Source organism: Carassius auratus, chromosome 34, assembly GCF_003368295.1.
Source record: "Carassius auratus strain Wakin chromosome 34, ASM336829v1, whole genome shotgun sequence".
Classification (NCBI taxonomy): Eukaryota; Metazoa; Chordata; class Actinopteri; order Cypriniformes; family Cyprinidae; genus Carassius; species Carassius auratus.
The window spans coordinates 22,112,319-22,133,774 of record NC_039276.1 but is presented as its reverse complement, the minus strand read 5'-3'; the positions used below and the strand labels follow the sequence as shown (position 1 = coordinate 22,133,774).

Here is a 21,456-nt window from a genome sequence, read left to right as displayed (position 1 = left end):
GTCTTTCTGTCTGTCTGACTCTGTCTCTCGGACTCTGTCTGTCTGACTCTGTCTGTCTTTCTGTCTGTCTGACTGACTCTGTCTGTCTGTCTTTCTGTATATCTGTCTTTCTGTCTGTCTGTCTGTCTTTCTTTATGTCTGTCTGTCTGTCTGTCTTTTTTATATCTGTCTTTCTGTCTGTCTGACTCTGTATCTCTGTCTCTGTCTGTCTGTCTGTCTGTCTGACTCTGTCGGACTCTGTCTGTCTGTCTGTCTTTCTGTATATCTGTCTTTCTGTCTGTCTGTCTGTCTTTCTTTATGTCTGTCTTTCTGTCTGTCTGACACTGTATCTCGGTCTCTGTGTGTGTGTCTGTCTGTCTGACTATGTGTCTTTCTGTCTGTCTGCCTCTGTCTCTCGGTCTCTGTCTGACTCTGTCGGACTCTGTCTGTCGGACTTTGTCTGTCTGCCTGTCTTTCTGTCTGTCTGACTGACTCTGTCTGTCTGTCTTTCTGTCTGTTTGACTTTGTCTGTCTGTCTTTCTGTATATCTGTCTTTCTGTCTGTCTGACTCTGTCTGTCTGACTCTGTCTGTCTGACTCTGTCTGTCTGTCTGTCTTTCTATGTGTCTTTCTGTATATCCGTCTTTCTGTCTGTCTGACTCTGTATGACTCTGTCTGTCTGTCTGTTTTTCTGTATATCTGTCTTTCTGTCTGTCTGACTGTCTCTCTGTCTGTCTGACTCTGTCTGTCTCTGTCTGTCTGACTTTGTCTGTCTGACTTTGTCTGTCTGACTCTGTCTGTCTGTCTCTGTCTGTCTATCTGTCTGTCTCTGTCTGTCTCTGTCTGACTCTGTCTGTCTGTCTGACTCTGTCTGACTGTCAGTCTCTGTCTGTCTGTCTGACTCTGACTCTGTCTGTCTGACTCTGTCTGTCTGTCTGTCTGTCTGTCTGACTCTGTCTGTCTGTCTGTCTGACTCTGTCTGACTCCGTCTGTCTGTATATCTGTCTTTCTGTCTGTCTGTCTGTCTTTCTGTATATCTGTCTCTGTCTGTCTGACTCTGTATCTCGGTCTCTGTCTGTCTGTCTGACTCTGTCTTTCTCTGTCTGTCTGACTCTGTCTGTCTGTCTGTCTGACTCTGTCTGTCTGTCTGTCTGTCTTTCTATGTGTCTTTCTGTATATCCGTCTTTCTGTCTGTCTGACTCTGTCTCTCGGTCTCTGTCTGTCTGTTTGACTCTGTCTGACTCTGTCTGTCTGTCTGACTGTCTGTCTGTCTGTCTGTCTGACTGTCTATGGGCCCTATCTTGCACCCAGCGCAATTGACTTTGTACACCGACGCATGTGTCATTCCTATTTTGCACCCGCGCAAAGCGCGCTTTTCCCTCCACATAAGCACGTCGCTAAACTAGTGAATGAACTTGCGCTCCCTGGGCGGTTCAGCGCAAAAAAGGAGGCGTGTCCCGGCGCAAACAATCCCTGGTGCTATTTTGCTGTTCCATTAAACAATTGCGCCACTGACCAGAAAAAACCTAGTCTAAAGTCAGTGGCGCGTTGCGCGTTGTTCATTATGCTATTTTAAGGGCGCATGCTTGACCATAATGTATAGCGTGCACAACTCGCATACACTTTGCTCATGTAATCTACACAGATGCAACAGTTATTTTTGCAAATCATAAATTGTTACACTAAAAAAATATTAACACATGAGATGACGGAAATCATTGTGGTGTGCCACGAAGATGTGAAAAAATAGGCATAAATCTAGCTTACAAATTATTCAGGCTAATTGTAGTAATTAAGGATCAGACCTGTTTGCCCGACAGTGGCAAGACATATATGTATATAAGGACATCTGACAAATTGGTTTGTCCGTCAAGAACCAGGAAAAAAAAATCGATGAAACAATTGTGGCTATTTCCTCCCACGCCAGTTTAACCGACGCTATTTTGGGTGGGTTTCTCCCATCCCCATACAACACAACTTGTCTGTCTTTCACTGCTCTTACAAGAACATCAGTCTCCTCGGCTGTGTCCAGCTCCATTTTAGATTTGCGCCGGGCGCAAGAGCCATTTATCCCGCCGGGAAAATAGCAACAGCGCCGAGACCCGCCCACAAACTAAATTGCGCTTCGCGCTTTGACACTTGCGTTTCAGATCGTTTAAATAGGGCCCTATGTGTCTTTCTGTATATCTGTCTTTCTGTCTGTCTGACTCTGTCTCTCGGTCTCTGTCTGTCTGTTTGACTCTGTCTGTCTGACTCTATCTGTCTCTGTCGGTCTGTCTGACTCTGTCTGTCTGACTCTGTCTGTCTGACTCTGTCTGTCTGTCTGACTCTGTCTGTCTGTCTGTCTGACTCTGTCTGTCTGTCTGTCTGACTCTGACTGTCTGTCTGACTCTGACTGTCTGTCTGACTCTGACTGTCTGTCTGACTCTGACTGTCTGACTCTGTCTGTCTGACTCTGTCTGTCTGTCTATCTAATTAAATTAAATTGGCCTTGCCAAACCTTTTTGGTAACACTTCATTTTAAGGTGTCCTTGTTACATGTACTTACTATTATAATAACAATTAATTATGCCTAATTACATGCAAATAACCCTAACAATATATTAAGTACATGTAGTCAATGAATATTACTCAGTACTGAAATGCATAATTACACTGTAACAAGGACACCATAAAATAAAGTATAACCACTTTTTTATCTAGCTGTAATTAACATGCAATTAGGTGTCCAAAATCATTACATTTAGTTTGCACTTAAGAATATTATTTTACATTATTATTTCTGTAATAAGCACTTCAAAGTGTCCTTTTTTCACAAGGGAGGAGATGTGTACATCCAGTACATTAATATCATTAACACAAACATACACGTGATTAATAACTTACTGTGCGGCGATTTTGATAAACTTCTTGAGCAGCTGGACGCCTTTGCTGAGCGTGGGACACAAACAAACTTCTGTGACCACCCACAGCTGAACCTCATTAAAGCGCCGCAGGAACAGATCCAGATTAGCTGTGGTCTTCTTGAAGTGCTGACGGCCAAACGTGTGGTAGATCAGCTCATGCTAAAATACAAATACACAGACACTTACTAGAACTCTACTGGAAATGGGGATTAATAAAATACAGACATACTAATAGAGATTCACCCTTGTGAAACAGAAGTACACGTTATCATACTTTTTAAAAGAGTACTTATTGCAGACATAATATACTTTAAAAGAATATACTTAAGTGTGCATGCAGTTGAATGTTTTTCGAACACTTAAAATTGATTGCATTTAAATGAAAATGTATTGTTTGTATAATGTATGGTAATTCAAATATTTAATTTATATTAAATGCTATTAGTTGAAAATACTTTTATATGCAATTTATATATATATATATATATATATATATATATATATATTTTAGGGGTGTAACGATACGCGTATTCATATTGAACCGTTCGGTACGAGGCTTTCGGTTCGGTACGCGGTACACATTATGTACCAAACGGTTCGTTGGACTAATTAATTATATTTGAAAAAAAAAAGAGAAATATAATGATATGCGTTTAACAGACCAGAAATAGAAGATACTCCCAATAACCAACAGGTCTGGTGTTTGGGTGCACTTTGGATTCCCTTTGTAATAAACCATATTTCTTACATATGACCAATGTTTATATGTAAGAAAAAGGCTAAATTAAATCTGTTCATCATATAAAGCAATTTATTCCGATTTATTCATATGGATTACTTTTAAAATGTCTTCATGGATGTTTTGAAATCTTGGTTGCATGGACTTTTAATAGATGGACAGATATTCCTCAGGTTTCATTCAAAATATCTTAATTTGTGTTTCGAAGATGAATTAGTCGCGTTTGAAACGACACAAGGGTATGTAATGAATGACAAGATTTTCATTTTTGGGTGAACTATCCCTTTAAGTGAAAGTTATTTTAAAACAGAAGCAGAACTGTGTGTTCATGTATGTACCTCATGCACACAGTCGAAGAGCTCCCAGTCGTAGAGAGTCATCTGATGAGCCAGATCTTTAGAGCTCATGAGCTCAAACGTGGACATGGAGCCAGCAGATGGACCTTCCTGCTCGGGCAGTGGAGTCTACATGCACAAGTCAATCGACTGATCAGTTAGTCAGGCAGTAAGTGAATGTATGTTTGATCCTGTGTGTTTTAAATGAAGTCTTCACACACCAAAGAGTCGATCTGGTCCCTCGGGCAGACAAACAGACGGCCATTAATACTCAGTGATGAGAAGATGGACACATCTGATGGCTTTAGAAGCTCTTTATCTGAAAAACACAAACACAAAGTCGTCAGTATTACTGCTTTTACAGATGTCAGTTATCAGCTGCTTCTCAAAGCATTTCTTTGCAATATTTAAATGTTAAAAAGCAAAACATAAGTGAATAAATGAATAGTTCACCAAAACAAAATGTTTCTGAAAATGCACTCACCCTCAGGCCATCCGAGATGTAGATGAGTTTGTTTCTTCATCAGAACAGATTTGGAGAAATGTAGCATTGCATCAGCTGCTCACCAATGGATGCACTACAATGAATGGGTGCCGTCAGAATGAGAGCTTATTAAAAAACATAACAATAAACAACAACTAATCCACACCACTAAAGTCCATCAGTTAACATCTTGTGAAACTAAAAGATGAGATATTAATTGCTGGACTCGACTTCATGTGGATTACCTGTGGATCACTGTGATTTTTTAATCAGCTCTCATTCTGACGGCACCCATCCACTGCAGAGCATCCATTGGTGAGCAGCCGATGCAATGCTGCATTTCTCCAAATCTGTTCTGATGAAGAAACAAACTCATCTACATCTCGGATGGCCTGAGGGTGAGTCCATTTTCAGAAAAAAAAAGAAAATTACTTCATCTTCAACCAGCTGCCTCGGCACACACACACACACACACACACACACACCGCATAATGCCACTTTGGCTTGAGTTGACATCTTATTCACATGGTGTGTCTGGTTGCTATAACAGAGTGTTTTATAATAACCTTTCACCTTCTCTACATCAACACTGCAACATTACAGCTTTTTTTCCTCTCTTTTGTTCAATGTCTTTGAATCAGCTGGTGTTTTGGTGATTTTTGTGAATGAATGAATGAATGAATGAAGTGGAGAGAATCACACTATAAACAATAAACATGATCAACTAATGTTTTATAAACACAAAGTGTCACAGTTTATCATCTTTTTAAACTGAAGCATGCCCTTTTAAAAAAGAAGCATATCTGTTGTGTACTTCAGAGAATATTTGTAAAATCTTTACTTGCAGATAATATAAATGTAATGAAATAAAAGGACATTTAAGTATTAGTGTTAGGTTAAGCATAGTTTATTTTTATCTTAATACAGTGTCGCACAAACATTATCAGCAAGGCTAATAATATTGTCTGTGTGTGTGTGTGTATGTCTGTGTCTGTCTATGTGTGTGTGTGTGTGTGTGAGTGTGTGTGAGTGTGTGTGAGTGTGTGTGTGTGTGAGTGTGCGTGTGTGTGTGAGTGTGTGTGAGAGTGTGTGTGTGTGCTCTTGTTTTTGTGTCATATCAGGACACAACTCTGTATAATGTCATGGGTATGACTCAGGTATTACAAGGAGAGGGTGACTTATGAGGACATAACCCACTTCCCCATTTTTCAAAACGCTTATAAATCATAAAGAATTCGTTTTTTTCTTGAGAAAGTAAAAATGCACAAAGTTTCCTGTGAGGGTTAGGGTTAGGGTTAGGTGTAGGGTTGGTGTAGGGCCATAGAATTTACAGTTTGTACAGTATAAAAACCATTAAACCTATTGGATGAACACACTTTTCACAAAAACAAACGAGTGTGTGTGTGTGTGTTTTCACCTCCGGCTGAGTTGAGGTGGATGAGCAGTAGATCATCTCCTGACCCCAGTTTATCAGTAACCGCGGCGACGACCTCTCTGACAGACGCAGCGACGGTCACTCGGATAGTGGAGTACGTATGATCACTGCAGTACACCTTAAAGAGGACTTCAACAACACACACACACATTTGAAAAGAGCACGTTCTTCTGTTCCTTTTTGACTAAGTAAATAAAAGTGTGCGCTCCAGACTCACTCTCGTCTGTGCTTCTGATTGGTTGTTTCTTCTGCAGTCTGTCATTCCCCGTGCTGAACTGACGCAGCAGGACTCTGTGCTGAGACCAGAGAGAAGGACTATCACATGACACTCATTCAGAGGATCCTACACAAACGCTTTGTTTTTGTCGTCCCCTCACCTTTTTCTGAGAGGGCCGGCCCTCCTCACAGCTGTGAATAAATGTATGAGTTTTTTATTTATATGCATTTATATGCATCAGTCAGTATGCATTCATATGCAAGTTTGTCACACTGTTAAAAGGATCTCATTGATTTACAATTCAAGCTGTCTGAATATCATCTTAATATCTGGTCTTATAAATATCAGACCAAATTGCGTAATTTTTTCTCAGTGCCTTTGAACAAAACGTAAGTGTTTTTCCACCTTGAGTATAAGCTTCATTTTATCACTTTAACATAGTATATGAGCGAAAAAAAAAAAAAAGCTGGATTTATCAAATATAATACCCAACAAAAACACATATGCAGAATGTTCTGATGTTTCTGACTATGACTTCATACTGTATGTCTAAACTGTGTCTAAGACCGTGCTCTTACTTCTGTCTGATGATCTTCTCTAGTTCAGGCAGCTGGTCTTTCAGAGCTGGAAGGAGTCTGGATTCGTCACACACCATCTCAGTAAACTCCTGCAACAAACAACACGCTCAGACTGACAGTGAAACACACACTGAATCCCGGCGGGACCAGGAAGGCTCCCGAAGCTGCTGACCTGGAGGAAGCTGAACGAGCTGTCCTCCTCCTGCAGGTGGTCTGTGTTGATGGCGGCCCACTGTAAGACCAGACGAATCACCCTGCGCTTGTTATTGAGAGCGTACTCCACCCGCTCCTGTTCACTGCCCTGGGACGGCTGAGCGTGATAGGTGAACGACAGATAAGGACCTCACAGACACACACAGTTCAGTAAGCCTCTCATCATGAAGGACACAGCGATGGCACATTGACCATCTTAATCAAGTTGGTGAACTACGGAGAAAGGATATTGGGCCATGAGCAGTGGACACAGCTGACTGTTTGGGACAAAAACACAGTGCATGAGCAAGAAGTCATCCAGAGCAGGATCTACAGAGACAGAGAAAAGAAAAGTCATTGACTTCTTCAGTAAACGCATGTTATGTATGTTTCATTTATGCACTGTATAATCTATATTTAAAGAGTTGCAACTCTTGATTTTGCTTGGACATTTTGTCTAGTTGTGATTACTGTGTGTGATTCCTGGATAAAGACTTTTAAAAATCATTTTGATCGTTGATTTATTAATGAATCATTGACACCATTTCCCCACCAGTTTGACTGATTAATTCAACACTACTATGACTAGCAAGCAAGTTTTACAAATTCTGTACAAAAGGGCAAAATCTATACTATTGTTCAAAATTATGGGGCTGGAAAAATGTTTTTAATGTGTGATATAATTCTGAAATATTATTAAAATTCAAAATAATGATTTTATATTGTAAAATATGTTAAACTGTAATTTATTCCTGTGATGTAAAGCTGATTTTTCAGCATCATTACTCCAGTCTTCAGTGTCACATGATGCTTCTAATTTGCTGAAACATTTCTGATTATTATCAATGATGAAAACATTTTTTTTTTCACCATCAGTATTTATTTGCTGACTTTTCTTGTAACATTATAAAGAAATAAACATTATAATTCCACAATTAAATGCATCATTGCTAAATAAATAAGTAATAAATAAACAGTAGTGTATATGATGACATTTTAGGGATCAGCATACAGTTACATGAAATATGTTTTTTATATGAATCTTGAAAACTTAAAAAATCCATGTTATTTCCAGGTTTTGCATATTGCACTGTTTATTAATTAAAAGCTTATGTGATTGGCTATGATGGTGAACTCTGCTCATATTTCAGGCCAAACAGGAGACTAGATAATTCTGTATTAACTCCATAACGAACAAAACATGAAGCATGTTTAAAATAGAAAATAAGTTCGCATTTAGCCACTTCCTGCTGCATATTATTTCTCTCACTGAATGCACTGCAAAGCACCTGACTCTGTGAAGTGGGAGTCCAGCTTCAGCGTCTCCAGAAGATGCTCCAGAATCTTCTCTGGGGTTCCTGACATCACGGTGTACCTGAAGAACAAGCGCACAAGGCTCACGCACTGACATGCAGTTTGAGCTATTCATGTTAAAACTGACAGAAGAATAGGAATGTACTTGAGAGGACAGGAACTGGAGCTCCTGTTGTTCGTTTTCTCCAAAACTAACACATCCTCCTCATGTTCCTTCAGACGGACCGTGTTTGCCTCCACATCCTGAAGACACACACACAGATGAAACAGTCTTAGATGTGATCATGCACTAACTCTGATGTACTCAGCTAATGGTGGATTGGTGCTGCTGGGACAGTGTTCAGGACATGAGCGGCTGGAATACACACTAAAGTCACGATTACAGCCATGAAGCGAGAGCTCAGGTCATCGAGCTGAATCATGAATGATCGACTGGAGGTGAGCATCACTTGAAGTGTTCCACAATGTCACTCTGGTGATGTACTGAATGTTGATGACCAGTAGAGGGAGACTGATACTCAAGTTACAGCTGGGCTTCTCAACCCATTTTGTCTGAAGGCTTGTGATAAATTACTTTAAGTTAGGATTTACTTTTTTAAAGTACACTTGAGATTTTAAGTAATGTTCTAACCTTTCAATTAATATAAGAAATAATACATTTACTGACTAATTGTTGCATAGGGAAGACAGAGGCATGTTGTCATTGCATTAACATACAGTATGAAGAATAACTCAGTTTTTAACAATTCTCAGAAACAATGTTTTTTGCTGTTGTTGTTTTTTTTTTTGCATCGTGCATTCCAATTAATCTCAGTCAAACTACAGTTGGGTTATTTTGATTAGGTAAAAAAATATATATAATAATAATAAAAAAAACTGCTAACTAACAAGAAAACACAATAATAACAATGAAAATGTAATAAAAAAAAACATGATTTTTGGTAATTTAAAAAATGTTTTTGCAAATAAACTTTTCAAATGCAGCTGTATTTTATCAACTGTTTGCTTTTTCTTGAGTAATAATGTTCAGTAGCTTGTATTCAAGAAAACTGACTGTAAGAAATAAATCTACTCTGTGAAATAAGGAAAAGGTGTGACAATTTGCCCCGGTTTCCATATAACATCTGAAACTTATGTTAAATATTGCGTGTTTTAAGACGTTCTTCTCCAATCTATCAGCTGCATTCATTATACATCCTCCTAAATGATGCAGTGAATACTGATTGGTTTTTTGGTTGCATGATCATGTGTAAAAATGCAACAAATGAACCTACAACGTGAAATCCCACTAAATCTCCCTATACTTGTTTAGACTGTAGGCATCCTGTTTGTGTCTGTGACACACACACACACACAAACACACAATTATCAGACTGAGCTCCCGCTTACACACTGCTCTGGCTTTCTATTGTCAGAGCGCTGGGAGAGAGATTCTGATGGACAGACTATTATACAACACACACACACAGCCAGAGAAAACATTTAGTTCATAATTAATTGTCATTAGGCCAAATGTATACAAGCAAAAACTGAATTATGGGAAAAATGTAATCAAGGGAATTATGTAGTGACAAAATATTAATCCTGACTCTCTTATTTAAGCTTCTTCTTTGTCTAGATTCTGGACAGTCACTTTGTGAGGTGCATCCTGGGATATTTCACAGTGTTGCATGACAGTACCGAAGGAGTGCACATGTGTGCAGTTTATCAGCTGCACACTATTTTTAATTAATAGTCTAAGTTTGTAACCAGAGTTATTATTGTTGGCTAAAACTAAAACTTAAACCATGAAAACAACGAACAACAACATTACTAAAACTATCAAATTAAAGTTAAAAATCAGTCAAAATATATATAATTTTTTTTTTTTTAAAAACATAAATGTGTACATTATACTAAAATACCAATGGTAGATACAGGTTGTTATTATTAACTAACATTAATACATTTAAAAAAATAAATAAATAAAATATAAATATTATATGGTAAAACTTTAAAACTTAAACAACAATTTATACACATGTTGATTTGACAACTACCGGGAATAAAATAGGTTTCACTACTGAATTACTTAAATTAAATTAAATAAATCAAAGCTAAATAAAACTATTTAAAAATTTATAATAATACAAAAAAACATTTTTAAATGACTAAAACTTCAATATTAAAATGTAGACTAAAAATTAAAATAAAAAGCTAAATATTAATATATACTATATATAAATCATATTACTAACTCGGGTAGTATTTAGATTTGTCTATTAATTAATTTTAAAAATTTCAGCATTGGTAGTGTATGCATCTGTGTACCATGGCATTACATGTTAAATCTGTCATTTCATATCTTAAATAAAACGACTTAATTTAGATCTATTTTATTTTATTTTACAGTCTACAATATTATTTCCAATCGCTGAATAAATTTAAATATTGCACCAACAAAACAACATTTATCTGACGAAGCCCTTTTCTCAGTGTAGGGCGTTTGTTTTGTTGTGACTAAAGCGCGCTGACCCTAAGGACTCTGTTGAAGTCTTCTTTATCCACTCTCAGGAAGTGGCAGTTGTCCTCTCTCAGGACGATAGACGCTGCCCGAGGTGCGTCATTCACCAGAGCCAGCTTCCCGAAGTCATCTCCCTCATGTAGCGTGCACACCACACCCTGAAACCAGACATGACATCTAAACAGACAGTTAGCAAAACATATTCCTGCTGTACAACAATTGTCTTGAGAGTGATGAGAGAGAGCTGGACCTAATGAAACACTTCATTAGTCTGACCTTTCCATAGATCACCACGTTAACAGAGCCCTTCAGGATGATGTACCACGACGTGCCCTCCTCCCCTTGATTAAACACTAGGAACAAAAGACATCGATAATGAACATCAAACCCATATTAGACAAATAGCAATCCCACGCTGAAATTCAGCCCTCATTTAAAGCGGTTTAGTGTGGAATAATGATTGTGACACTCACACACTGTGCCTGCTTTAGCGTGGGACTCAAATATCACAACACCAGCCAGTTCCCTCTTCACCTGATGAGAAAACACAACACGTCTATTCTAGCGAACCATAAACCAAGACAAGATTTAACGTGATGTACTTTTAGTTTTAGGGTTTGAAGTACACAACAAGAGCACATGCAATACAAATAAGCACACTTTTTTTCAGCTTTCAGCCTACGGGTGGTTATTATTTTAGTGTCTTTCATCAAGATAAACAGCATCGCTTCTTGTTCCCTTTCATTTCATGAGAAACAGAAGCTTGGACATTCTCCAAAAGTCGCATAGAAGTTTCTTTTTTTGTCTCTTTTACTGAGATGTGTGCACTTACAGTGGTGGACAGATGGGACAAGGCTTTAATATGCAGCAGCTCCTCATAAATGATCTCCAGGTCATCTACTGTCCTCTGGCCAGGCCTGCAGAGAAGAGCACTTTGAAACTCATTCTGACATTGTCCTGATGCAGACATTACATCCCCCAGGACCTTTAAAAGGGTCTCTTTTTGAGTTACAGCAAGTCTTATATGCCTTTAGAGACTTTCAGATGATCAGAATTGTGGGAAGGTTCATAGGAAAGCAGCCAAACAGTCTCGGATACGGATCAGATCACTCGGAGGCTCTTCTGGGGGATGTAACCGGCGCTCCTGCTGCTTCTGAAGGAGAACCTACCGTCTCCTCAGGATCATTCGCAGATGGGCGTCAGGGCCGATCTGAGAGAGGAGCAGGAGGGTGTCCTGTAGCTCTTCATCACTCTCTTTCTTCTCCTCCTCAGTGGGGAGGAGTGCGTTCTCAGTCTCATCGTCCAGGAAGCGATAAAATAGATACTTATCTTGGAAACTGAGCTCCTGGTCCACTGCAGACAAACACAGAACAGAAAACACATCACAAACACAGTAATGAAGACCAACATCACATCTGTAGTGTGAACGCTTGAGCTCTTCTGTGGCTCTTTCTACACTCTCTGAGAAAACGGGGACAAAAGCGGTCACTGGGGTGGAAGTTTTTCAAAAGGTACAAATATGTACCTTTATGATACGCACATATGTAGTTGCACCTTTTGAAAGGTACCGCCCTCAGTGACAGCTTTTATCCCCTTTTTCTAAAAATGATCATCTGCATTATAGATCTTAATTAAGAGCTCAAACCGTGCTCATGTGTTATGATGTAGAGTCACAAGTATTTATATAGTGCTCTATATAATACAGATTGTTTCAAAGCAGCTTCACATTAATAAACAGGAAAATAACAATGTTGTACAATTCATCACTTTTCAGTTAGGAAAATACAGCAGCTCTTCGGAAAGCAATGGTGTCATTATTCAGTTAATTATTTGGTTCAACATTGTTTTAATTAAGATCAGTAATTGTTCTGTGGTTTAGTGCATTAATCAGTAACTGACCTGCATGTAATGGGTGATTATACATGCGTGTGTGTGTGTGTGTGCGCGTGTGTGTGTGTGTGAGCTTGGGAAGATTTTTTAATGTTAATGTTTAATTATGCTCACCAAGACTGCATTTATTTGATTTAAAATACAGTAAAAAGCAATATTACTGTAAAAAAGTTACTTTTTAATTTGAATATATAGTAAATGTAATTTATTCCTGTGATCAAAGCTGTATTTTCAGCATCATTCCTCCAGTCTTCAGTGTCACATGATCTTCAGAAATCATTCTGATATACTGATTTACTGCTAAAAGAACCATTTCTGATTATTTTCAATGTTTAAAACAGTTGTGCTGCTTTATTTATTTATTTCTTAAATTTTTTTGAATCCCTGAGTCTTCGAAAAAAAAATAATTCTAAAGAACAGCAAGGGCAGTTTTTTTTTCATAACATTATCAGTCCTTTCAGAATAAAAGTATAAAAAAGGCTTTTGACTGCAAGTGTATGAGTATGACACCCTCACCGTGGTTTAGGACGCCCTCCTCCAGCAGCACCTGCCACATCCCTACAGCCTGAACACGAGAGTGAACACAGGAAGTGTGCTGCATCAGCCAATCAATGAGCTCCGTGCCCATGCAGCACTGCCTACACACACACACACACAGAATACAGGTAATCCACTGAACCACTCAACATTGAGATCACAACATAATTAACTCTAAAAGATAAGAATATAATAAATGATGTAATGTATAAGAAAAAAATATATTAATGAATACAGCACATCATAATTAATCCAATAACAATAATAACTAGAAGCATGGCAAATTTCATAATTTTCCTATGTTCCCTTCATAGGGCTGCCATAGACTCCCATTGGCGAATAATAATAATAATAAAACATACAGATACAATAGGGGCTACATTATAATAATTATTATTCTTATGTCTTATTATACACTTACCTGTATGTTTTAAGGTGGTACTTCCTGTCTCTGATCATGTGAGGTGCTCTGGACAGGATGGTGTTTCGTAACACTTTACCTGCCCGCAGGATCTTTTCTGACGGCACCTGAGAGACAAACAGAGAGAGAGACAGTAATAAAGCACTCTACACATAACACAGGATGTATAATATCACACAACTCAACACTGTGATTGACAGCTGTCAGACTGATAACAGGATGGTTCAAATACCTGAGTAATGGATTCGGGGTGAAGTTTGGTGGGACTCTGAATGAATGATTTCTGGAAAACATTCATGAAAAAAGATGGGGATGAGGTGGAAGCGGGAGTGTTAGGTTTATTCTTTAGTCTTTTGTTTACTTTTATACAACACAATGTAGAAACTTTTTTTTTTACAAAGACTGGGATTGTGAAAAGCACTATACAAATAAACTTGAATTGAAAATTGAATTGAACAGTGAAATATTGGCAGATAGTTTTACTGTATATTGCTTCTGGGTGACAGAGTAAACTGTAAAACTCTTCAATAATAAATGAATGCTTTGTGTGAAAGATTCAGCCAGACTGACTCCATATATAAGGTAAAATGCCTAGTGAGCAATATCATAACATCTCATTTGCTGAGGCATGAGTTTTCTTATAAAGAATTTACAATATCAGGACTCACATAAAACTAGCTTTAAATGATAGTTGGTGCAGGAGATACAATAATTAAACGTCACCCTCTATTTAAAATGAAAGATGACATAAAATTGTGATACTTGGAAAGCAACATTTGCAAATTTGCAAAAATCTACAGCATAGGGAAAAGACAAACAAACAATCTCATTGTTTATCCTTTTTTTTCTATTTTCACACAATCATGTTAACTATTCATTCATTCATTTGTTCATTTTTTTGATTATTAATTTGATCATGTTCATAAATTCATTAATTTACTTGAACCTTTAAAAGTTGGTTGCAAACATGTAGAATTCTGCTGATGTCCAGCTATTCTCTTCTCAAATTACATAATAATTCATGTCATGGTGTCATACTGCAGTGTTTCTCAGCACTTGAGCAGCAGGTCTGCTTTCCCTCCTGATGCTGGTCCAGGGCCAGTGTGCTGCATTTTTAACTAAACCGTTTACATTATTCATGACCATCCTCAACCAGACTGTACTGGTACTGTACCAACTCCACAGTGATTATTACTAGACGCACTTCACACTGCTTCTATCCATCAGTCAATGTGTTTCTGTGATGCATGTGTCTTAGGTGCAATTTTGGAAGTAAAAATAGCACATTGTTTGTTCTTTACGGGATTGCACACGCTCTCTGTCCAACTTGTTCTGAGCAGTCCGGTAACCTCATGTCTGATCTCTTGATCTCAGGATGTCAACTGACTCATATGAGCAAATGACAGCTGTATCATAATTGTGCACTATTCAAAGGGTTCAAACCACTGATACAGTTATACACTGGAAAACTGGAAATATCAGGGAATTAAAAAAATCCCAGGCCATGAAAAATCATGGCAAAAGATAAAGTAAAACCTATTTTTTCCAACCAAACATGGAATGGTTTTGCTCACCTTTGCTCAGTTATTCTCAGCTCTGAAATATCTAAAATATATCAGCATATTGAACACTTTGATACTTTGATACACACCACTGATATTCTGAAAGTTTTAACAGGACGGCTTCTTAACTCTTAATTGGGCAGAGGCAGGTGCAAGGAATCAATACTCTAGAATGGGAAGGTGGAGCTGTAGGGTCTGATGCTGATGGGATGGCAGGATCCATGACAGTACCCCCTCCTCCACGGGCAGCTATAGAAAAGAACAATGATGCAGTCTCCTGTATTTTCCTTTCAGTCTGCCCATTCGATTGCGGGTGATAGCTGGATGTTAAGTTCACTGACACACCTAGGAGGCGGAAGAAGGCCCTCCAAACTCTGGTAATAAACTGAGGTCCTTGGTTATAAATAATGTCTTGAGGTAGTCCATGGTTTTTGAATACCTGATTGAATAGGGCTTCTGCAGTTTCCAAGGCAGATGGTAGTCCCCTTAGTGGAATAAGGTGACAGGCCTTCAAGAAACGATCTACGACCACAAGAATGCAGGTGTACGAGTACAAGATGGGCAGATCTGAAATAAAGTCCACTCCTAGGTGTGACCAGGGTCGGCGAGGAATAGGCAGGGGAAGCAATTTCCCCTCGGAAAGATGGTGTGGTACCTTGGAGATGGCAAAGGTGGAACATCCTTGAACAAAGCGGTTGACTTCTCCGGGCATTCCAGGCTACCAATATCGATTTCAGATGAGTGAGAGGGTCTGTTGTCTGCCTGGATGTCCTGACCCTATGGAAGAGTGTACCGAGTCCATGAGGGGAAGTCGTAGAGCTGATAGGACATAGGTAAGCCCCTTGGGAACTCCTGGTGGAGCAGGTTCAGTGAGAGTTGCTCAGAAAATCTGATCATTTAGAGCCCAATGGATGGGACTGACGATGATGGCTGGAGGGAGAATGGATTCTGGTAGATAGGTAGCTTGGTCTGGGGCATGGATGCGGGAAAGTGTGTCGGCCCTTTGATTCTTTGTTCCTGGACAGTAAGTCAAAGTGAATTGAAATGAGGTGAAGAGCTGGGAAAAGGCCTCTGATGCCGCTGGAGATCATGACAGATGTTTGGGCATTTTCCATAGGAGGGAGATGAGGGAATCTGCTAAGGTGCTAAAGTTAATGACAAAACGGCAATAAAAATGAGCAAAACCCAGGAATCATTGAAGTTCCTTAACAGAAATGGGAATGGCCCATTGATGGACTATGTCCACCTTGCTCTGGTCCATTTGTATACCTTTGGCATCGATGATGTAGCCCAGGAACTGAATAGAGCAGCAGTGAAATTCACATTTTTCTAGTTTGGGGGACAAGTGATTCTTCCTCAGTCTTTGGAGGACCTGCGCAACGTGGAGACGATGGTTTGACTCGTTCCAGGAGTAGATTAGGATGTAATTTATGTTAATGATCACAAAATGATGCAGGAGTCATTCATGAAGGCCTGGAATATGGAGGGTGAGTTGGCTAGCCCATATAGCATGACCCGATATTCAAAATGTCTACATGGTAGAGTATGATGAAGGCGGTCTTCCATTCATACTCCCTCCGTATCCGGTTGAGGTACCAGGGGAAGGGGATATTTATACAGTACGGTCTGCTTGTTAAAGGCTCGATAATCAATACATGGTCTTAACCTTCCATCTTTCTTGGCTACAAAGAAAAAAAATGGAAGAGGCAGGGGATGTACAAGGCCGGATGTAACCCTGGTGAAGAGCCTCTTATACATTCTCTTCCATGGCCTTCTGTTCAGGGAAGGATAGTGGGTTGACTCTTCCCTTAGGTAGGGAAGCACTAGGCAGCAGTTCAATCGCAAAGTCCTGTGATCTGTGCAGTGGCAAAAGGGTGGCTAGTTGCTTGTTAAAAACATCCTGGAACACCCTATAATCTTCCGGGATCTCTATGTTATGCTGTTTTTCAGGACTCTCAATAGTTGAGCACCTTAGTTAATTGAATAGTGAAAAAGGGTAGAGCAGGAGACATAGACAAGTTTTAAAGCATGAGTCACTCCATGGGAGGATGTCACCAGCCGTCCAGGAAAGGTGAGGGTTATGATGTTTTAGTCAAAGGCGTCCCAAGATGATATCTGCAGTTGATCCGTCCAGCAAGGAGATCCTTTCACAATGAGTTACACTGAAGTGTAAGGGATGGTGTACAGTGGGTAATAATACCTTTTCAGAGGGGTTTCCCCAGGATGGTATTTACTAGGGGTGCTCCGATCACGATCGGCCGATCGTTATGCGTATCTCGTCAGTAAAGCCGGTTTTCTAATCAGCGGTTAATTCCATCAGGTGCGTGATTTCACATAGAGCACCTGTTACTACACAGAGCCGTTGTTAACTGAGAAGATGCGCCAATAAACGCTGAAAATGAACGTGATTTGCACATCTTCTCTATTAACAACGGCTCTGTGTAGTAACAGCTGCTCTATGTGAAATCACGCACCTGATGGAATTAACCGCTGATTAGAAAACCGGCTTTACTGACGAGATACGCATAAAGATCGGCCGATCGTGATCGGAGCACCCCTAGTATTTACATTTAATTTCTGGCAAGGGATTTGAGGGATGTGGAACTGGCTGATGACGTTTTTGGAAATGAAGTTTCCCGGGGAGCCCGAGTCAATGAGGGCCCTTGCTGAAATGAAATTTGTGGCAGACATCACTGATACAGGAAAGTACACTAATGAAGTAACTTTAGATCTCGTGGTCAGACAACTCACCACTAGACGAGGTGGATGAATGGGTCATTCAGACATGAGATGGCCTTCAGCTCCACAGTACAGACATAGGTGTTGTTGAATGTGTCTTTGACGTTGGGCTGGAGAGAGCTTGAAATGAGTCAACATGCATCAGATCGATGGCTAATGCTGGAAGATATGGCATCAGCGAAGATACTGCAACTGTGGCAGTGGCACACAGAGTAGGAAGGGTAGGTAATACCAGATCACAGGCTGTCTACCTCTGGGCCACACAAATAGATCACTGGATCAGATTCTTCAAACCAAAGTTGTCATCATAGATGGCAAGATGCAGTCGGTGAGATGGGGATAGCCCCTGTCTATAAGCTGTTATGAGAGCTGCGTCATTCCATCCACTATAATAGATGTTATAAATGTTTACCTATACATAAGCTAAAAAAAAAACACTATACGAATGCTTCAAATAATACTAAATAACTAAATCAAATAACACAAAAATTATTTGAATTTCACACACACACAAAAATAATGTTTCAGGCAGTTTTTCTGTGATATGGAAAGGTTGGGGGTGTTTGGGGATGTAGGATGTGAGATGGTCAATGTTTCAGGAGGTAGGCGGTTTGAGTGGGGTTTCAGAGGAGGATGGGGTGATTTGAAAAAGCGGTTGAGCAGTCTGGTGAAGCGGCTCTAATGCTCCGGTACTGTCTTCTTGGTGGCAAGAGCTGGAAGAGACTGTGGAAGGGATGGGTGGAGTTTGCTGGAGCATCGAGTGAAAATGTCCAGGATGGAGGGGAGAGGGGCACCAATGATGATCTTTGCAGCGGTGTTCACTGTCGACTTGAGGGTATTGCGTTCTGCTGAACTATAGTTCCCATTCCAGACAGTGATGAGGCTGGTCCGCGCGCTCTCTATGGTTCCTCTGTAGAATGTGGTGAGGATGGGTGGAGAGAGACTTGCTCTTTTCAGCCTGCGGAGAAAGGGTAGGCACTGTTGTGCCTTCTTGGAGAGTGACATGGTGTTGGTGTTCCAGGTGAGATCCTCTGGGATGTGCACCCCCAGGAATTTAGTGCTGCTGTCTCTCTCCACAGTCGACTTGTCGATGGTCAGTCGGGGGTGGTCAACAGAGTGGTCAATGGAGTTTCTCCTGAAGTCCATCAAAACCTCCTTTTCTTCTCCACATTGAGGGACAGGTTGTTAGTGCCACACCATTCAGCCAGTTGTGCCACTTCCTCTATGTAGTGCGTTTCATCACTGTTGCTGAGACCTACCACCGTTGTGTCTTCCACAAACTTGATGACTTACACATATCAAACTTACACATAAACGACAGACAAAACCAGATGGTTGGGTGTCTGTGAGCTTGGGTTTATAAGCATCTCTTAACTGGATTAAGGCAAGGCAAAAACACTGACACTGGTGGGATGGCTAGATCTGTGACATAATTTGTGTAATTTATATAATATTTTACTCTTTACTAATATTTTACTCTTAACAATTTTTGTTTATTTATTATTATTTACACCCAGAATCCCTTCTGTAAAATCCTTTAATATGTCAACAAAAGAAAACAAGAATTTTGAACCTGACATTATCCAATGTTCAGATTCCTGTTCTAGAAATGCATGCAAATTATATATTTATATATACTGTGTGTGTATATGAAATTAAAACATGCTTCGAGAACTCAGAACTTCTTCCCAGTTCAAGAACACCATTAACTGCAACAAAGTAAACAATCTCAAAAATATTTCTGTTCCAAACAAAGAGATTCTGTCTGCAGTCCAGCCGAGCTTCTAGCAGTATTAACTGTGAACTCATCCAAGTTTGAATCAAATTAAGTGTCAGCTGAGCTCTTCAGCATCTTACAGCATGATTTACACATTTTCTTTATAGCATAACGATTCTGTACATCCTGTTCGAAGGATTCGGCCTTCTGTTAACCAAAGCCACAAACACACTTAAGTGAATAAAACAACACCATTATGCAAATCATGGAGATTCTGCTGTGGCCGATATTGATCGCCTGCCAATTTTTATGCATCTATAGAGAATGAAAAAAAGAAATCGTAAAAGCTTATGGCAGTAAAAATGACAGACGTGCTGGGTGTCTGAGCAGTGGACAGGACATGACCCGAGAGGTCAAAGGAGCAGGAACACGTACACAGAAATGAGAAAGAGAGGATGCCAGAGCTACCCAGTTCATTTTACATTTCAAACAAATGTATTCTTGTTCTGTCTGAGAGATGGTGGGAATGAAGGACGCAGTTATATCAGAACTGACACACAGGAGAAATAACAAGAATCCAACTCTGCTCTTTGCTCATAAGGTGAGTCAAGCACTGGTTAATATGGACCTCAAGGAACTTCTCATGAACAGACTAGGAGAAATTCATTTTCAGAAATGAAGAAAAGCTGAAGTAGTTTCATTATCAGTTTTGCCTCCTGGTGTCAGGCATGAAGGCATAAATCAGATTTCACAGTACATTCATAAAATCAAAGGTCAGAAAGGAGGGGTTTTCGCAGCAATGCAAAGAAAAAAAAAACAATCTTAAAAATAATCATTATTTCTTAATGTGAACAACTACAGACCTTTCCACTATAAAGAATCGGTGGAATGAAAAGGTTCTATGGATGTTAAAGGTTCATCATGGAACCATGGATGCCAAAAAAATAATAAGAGCACTAGATTATTCACAAACTATTTACACAAAATAAATGTAAACAGGACATCTTATGTTGTCAAAAAGAGTTTTTATGCAGATAAATTTGAGCATGCACAGTCAAAAACCACAATAATGTAACAATGTAGTCAGTGTAGCACCATATTTAATTTTTGACAGGAATGAAAACAAGTATGTGAGGGATAGATGTGAAGTGTCTTGCATTCTAATAATCAACTAGTTAATAGTGAAAAGTGTTCCCTGCACTTAAGTGCTACCCATATTTCTAAGATGCTTTATTGTCCTTTTATTGTGCTTTCTGGAGCACACATGACATGAGGGGGAGTAAATGATGATGACAGATACTGACCTCAGATGGTCATGATTTTGGACAGAAGAGTGAACATGTGCCCTGACTGAAGAGATGAAAGAGACAGAAGATTAAAACAAACCTTATTTAAGTGTTTGGATGATGATCCGGCAGAACTGTTGTTCAGATTGTCTTTGTCAGGCATTCCTTGTAAACAAATTAGACAATTTTTTTTTAAATGATAAATACAATCGATAAATATTGAGCAGCATCATTTAGTCAGGGCAAGAGTAAAATGTATCGAAGATCAGCAGGTTCAGCAGAAGTGATAGTTAAGTAATAAGGTTAAATATAGTCTGTAAAGTCATCATGGGGCTGTGGGATGTGTGTAATCTTCAGTAATGGGTCCCGAGGGGCTGTGGGGAGCACTGTGCACACACTACAAAAGCTTCCTCCTTCAGCCCTGGACAACAGCATATCACTCTTTAGAGAACATATGACACTAACTGAACTACACACATTAGCATAGAAATCTCAAACATGCTAGTTTATGTAAATAACTTATTTACAGCAATTTATTTAAAAAAAAAAACACTCTTCTTATCAAGAGCTGATCGCAATGTGACAGGTTTGATTATGCAGAAGCACAAATTTAGCACTTTGAT

At 39.4% G+C, this 21,456-nt stretch overlaps 1 protein-coding gene across 3 annotated transcripts in view; it reads right to left on the bottom strand.

The window, feature by feature from the left end:
• LOC113053515 (rap guanine nucleotide exchange factor 4-like) overlaps window positions 1–21,456 on the bottom strand; it is a 70,109-nt gene that overhangs the window by 7,737 nt on the left and 40,916 nt on the right. For 2 of the 3 annotated variants that reach the window (XM_026218628.1, XM_026218630.1), the window contains 20 exons: window positions 20,934–20,998; window positions 13,762–13,812; window positions 13,530–13,636; window positions 13,088–13,209; window positions 11,851–12,034; window positions 11,514–11,598; window positions 11,155–11,215; window positions 10,958–11,034; window positions 10,693–10,839; window positions 8,324–8,421; window positions 8,154–8,239; window positions 7,116–7,194; window positions 6,845–6,995; window positions 6,673–6,761; window positions 6,255–6,285; window positions 6,095–6,173; window positions 5,860–6,006; window positions 4,180–4,277; window positions 3,962–4,087; window positions 2,865–3,043 (listed from right to left, as the gene is read on the bottom strand). In XM_026218628.1, coding sequence (XP_026074413.1) covers window positions 2,865–3,043; window positions 3,962–4,087; window positions 4,180–4,277; window positions 5,860–6,006; window positions 6,095–6,173; window positions 6,255–6,285; window positions 6,673–6,761; window positions 6,845–6,995; window positions 7,116–7,194; window positions 8,154–8,239; window positions 8,324–8,421; window positions 10,693–10,839; window positions 10,958–11,034; window positions 11,155–11,215; window positions 11,514–11,598; window positions 11,851–12,034; window positions 13,088–13,209; window positions 13,530–13,636; window positions 13,762–13,812; window positions 20,934–20,998 — 2,062 coding nt within the window. The remainder of the gene's footprint in view (window positions 1–2,864; window positions 3,044–3,961; window positions 4,088–4,179; window positions 4,278–5,859; window positions 6,007–6,094; window positions 6,174–6,254; window positions 6,286–6,672; window positions 6,762–6,844; window positions 6,996–7,115; window positions 7,195–8,153; window positions 8,240–8,323; window positions 8,422–10,692; window positions 10,840–10,957; window positions 11,035–11,154; window positions 11,216–11,513; window positions 11,599–11,850; window positions 12,035–13,087; window positions 13,210–13,529; window positions 13,637–13,761; window positions 13,813–20,933; window positions 20,999–21,456) is intronic. The other variant, XM_026218629.1, reaches the window with a different exon arrangement.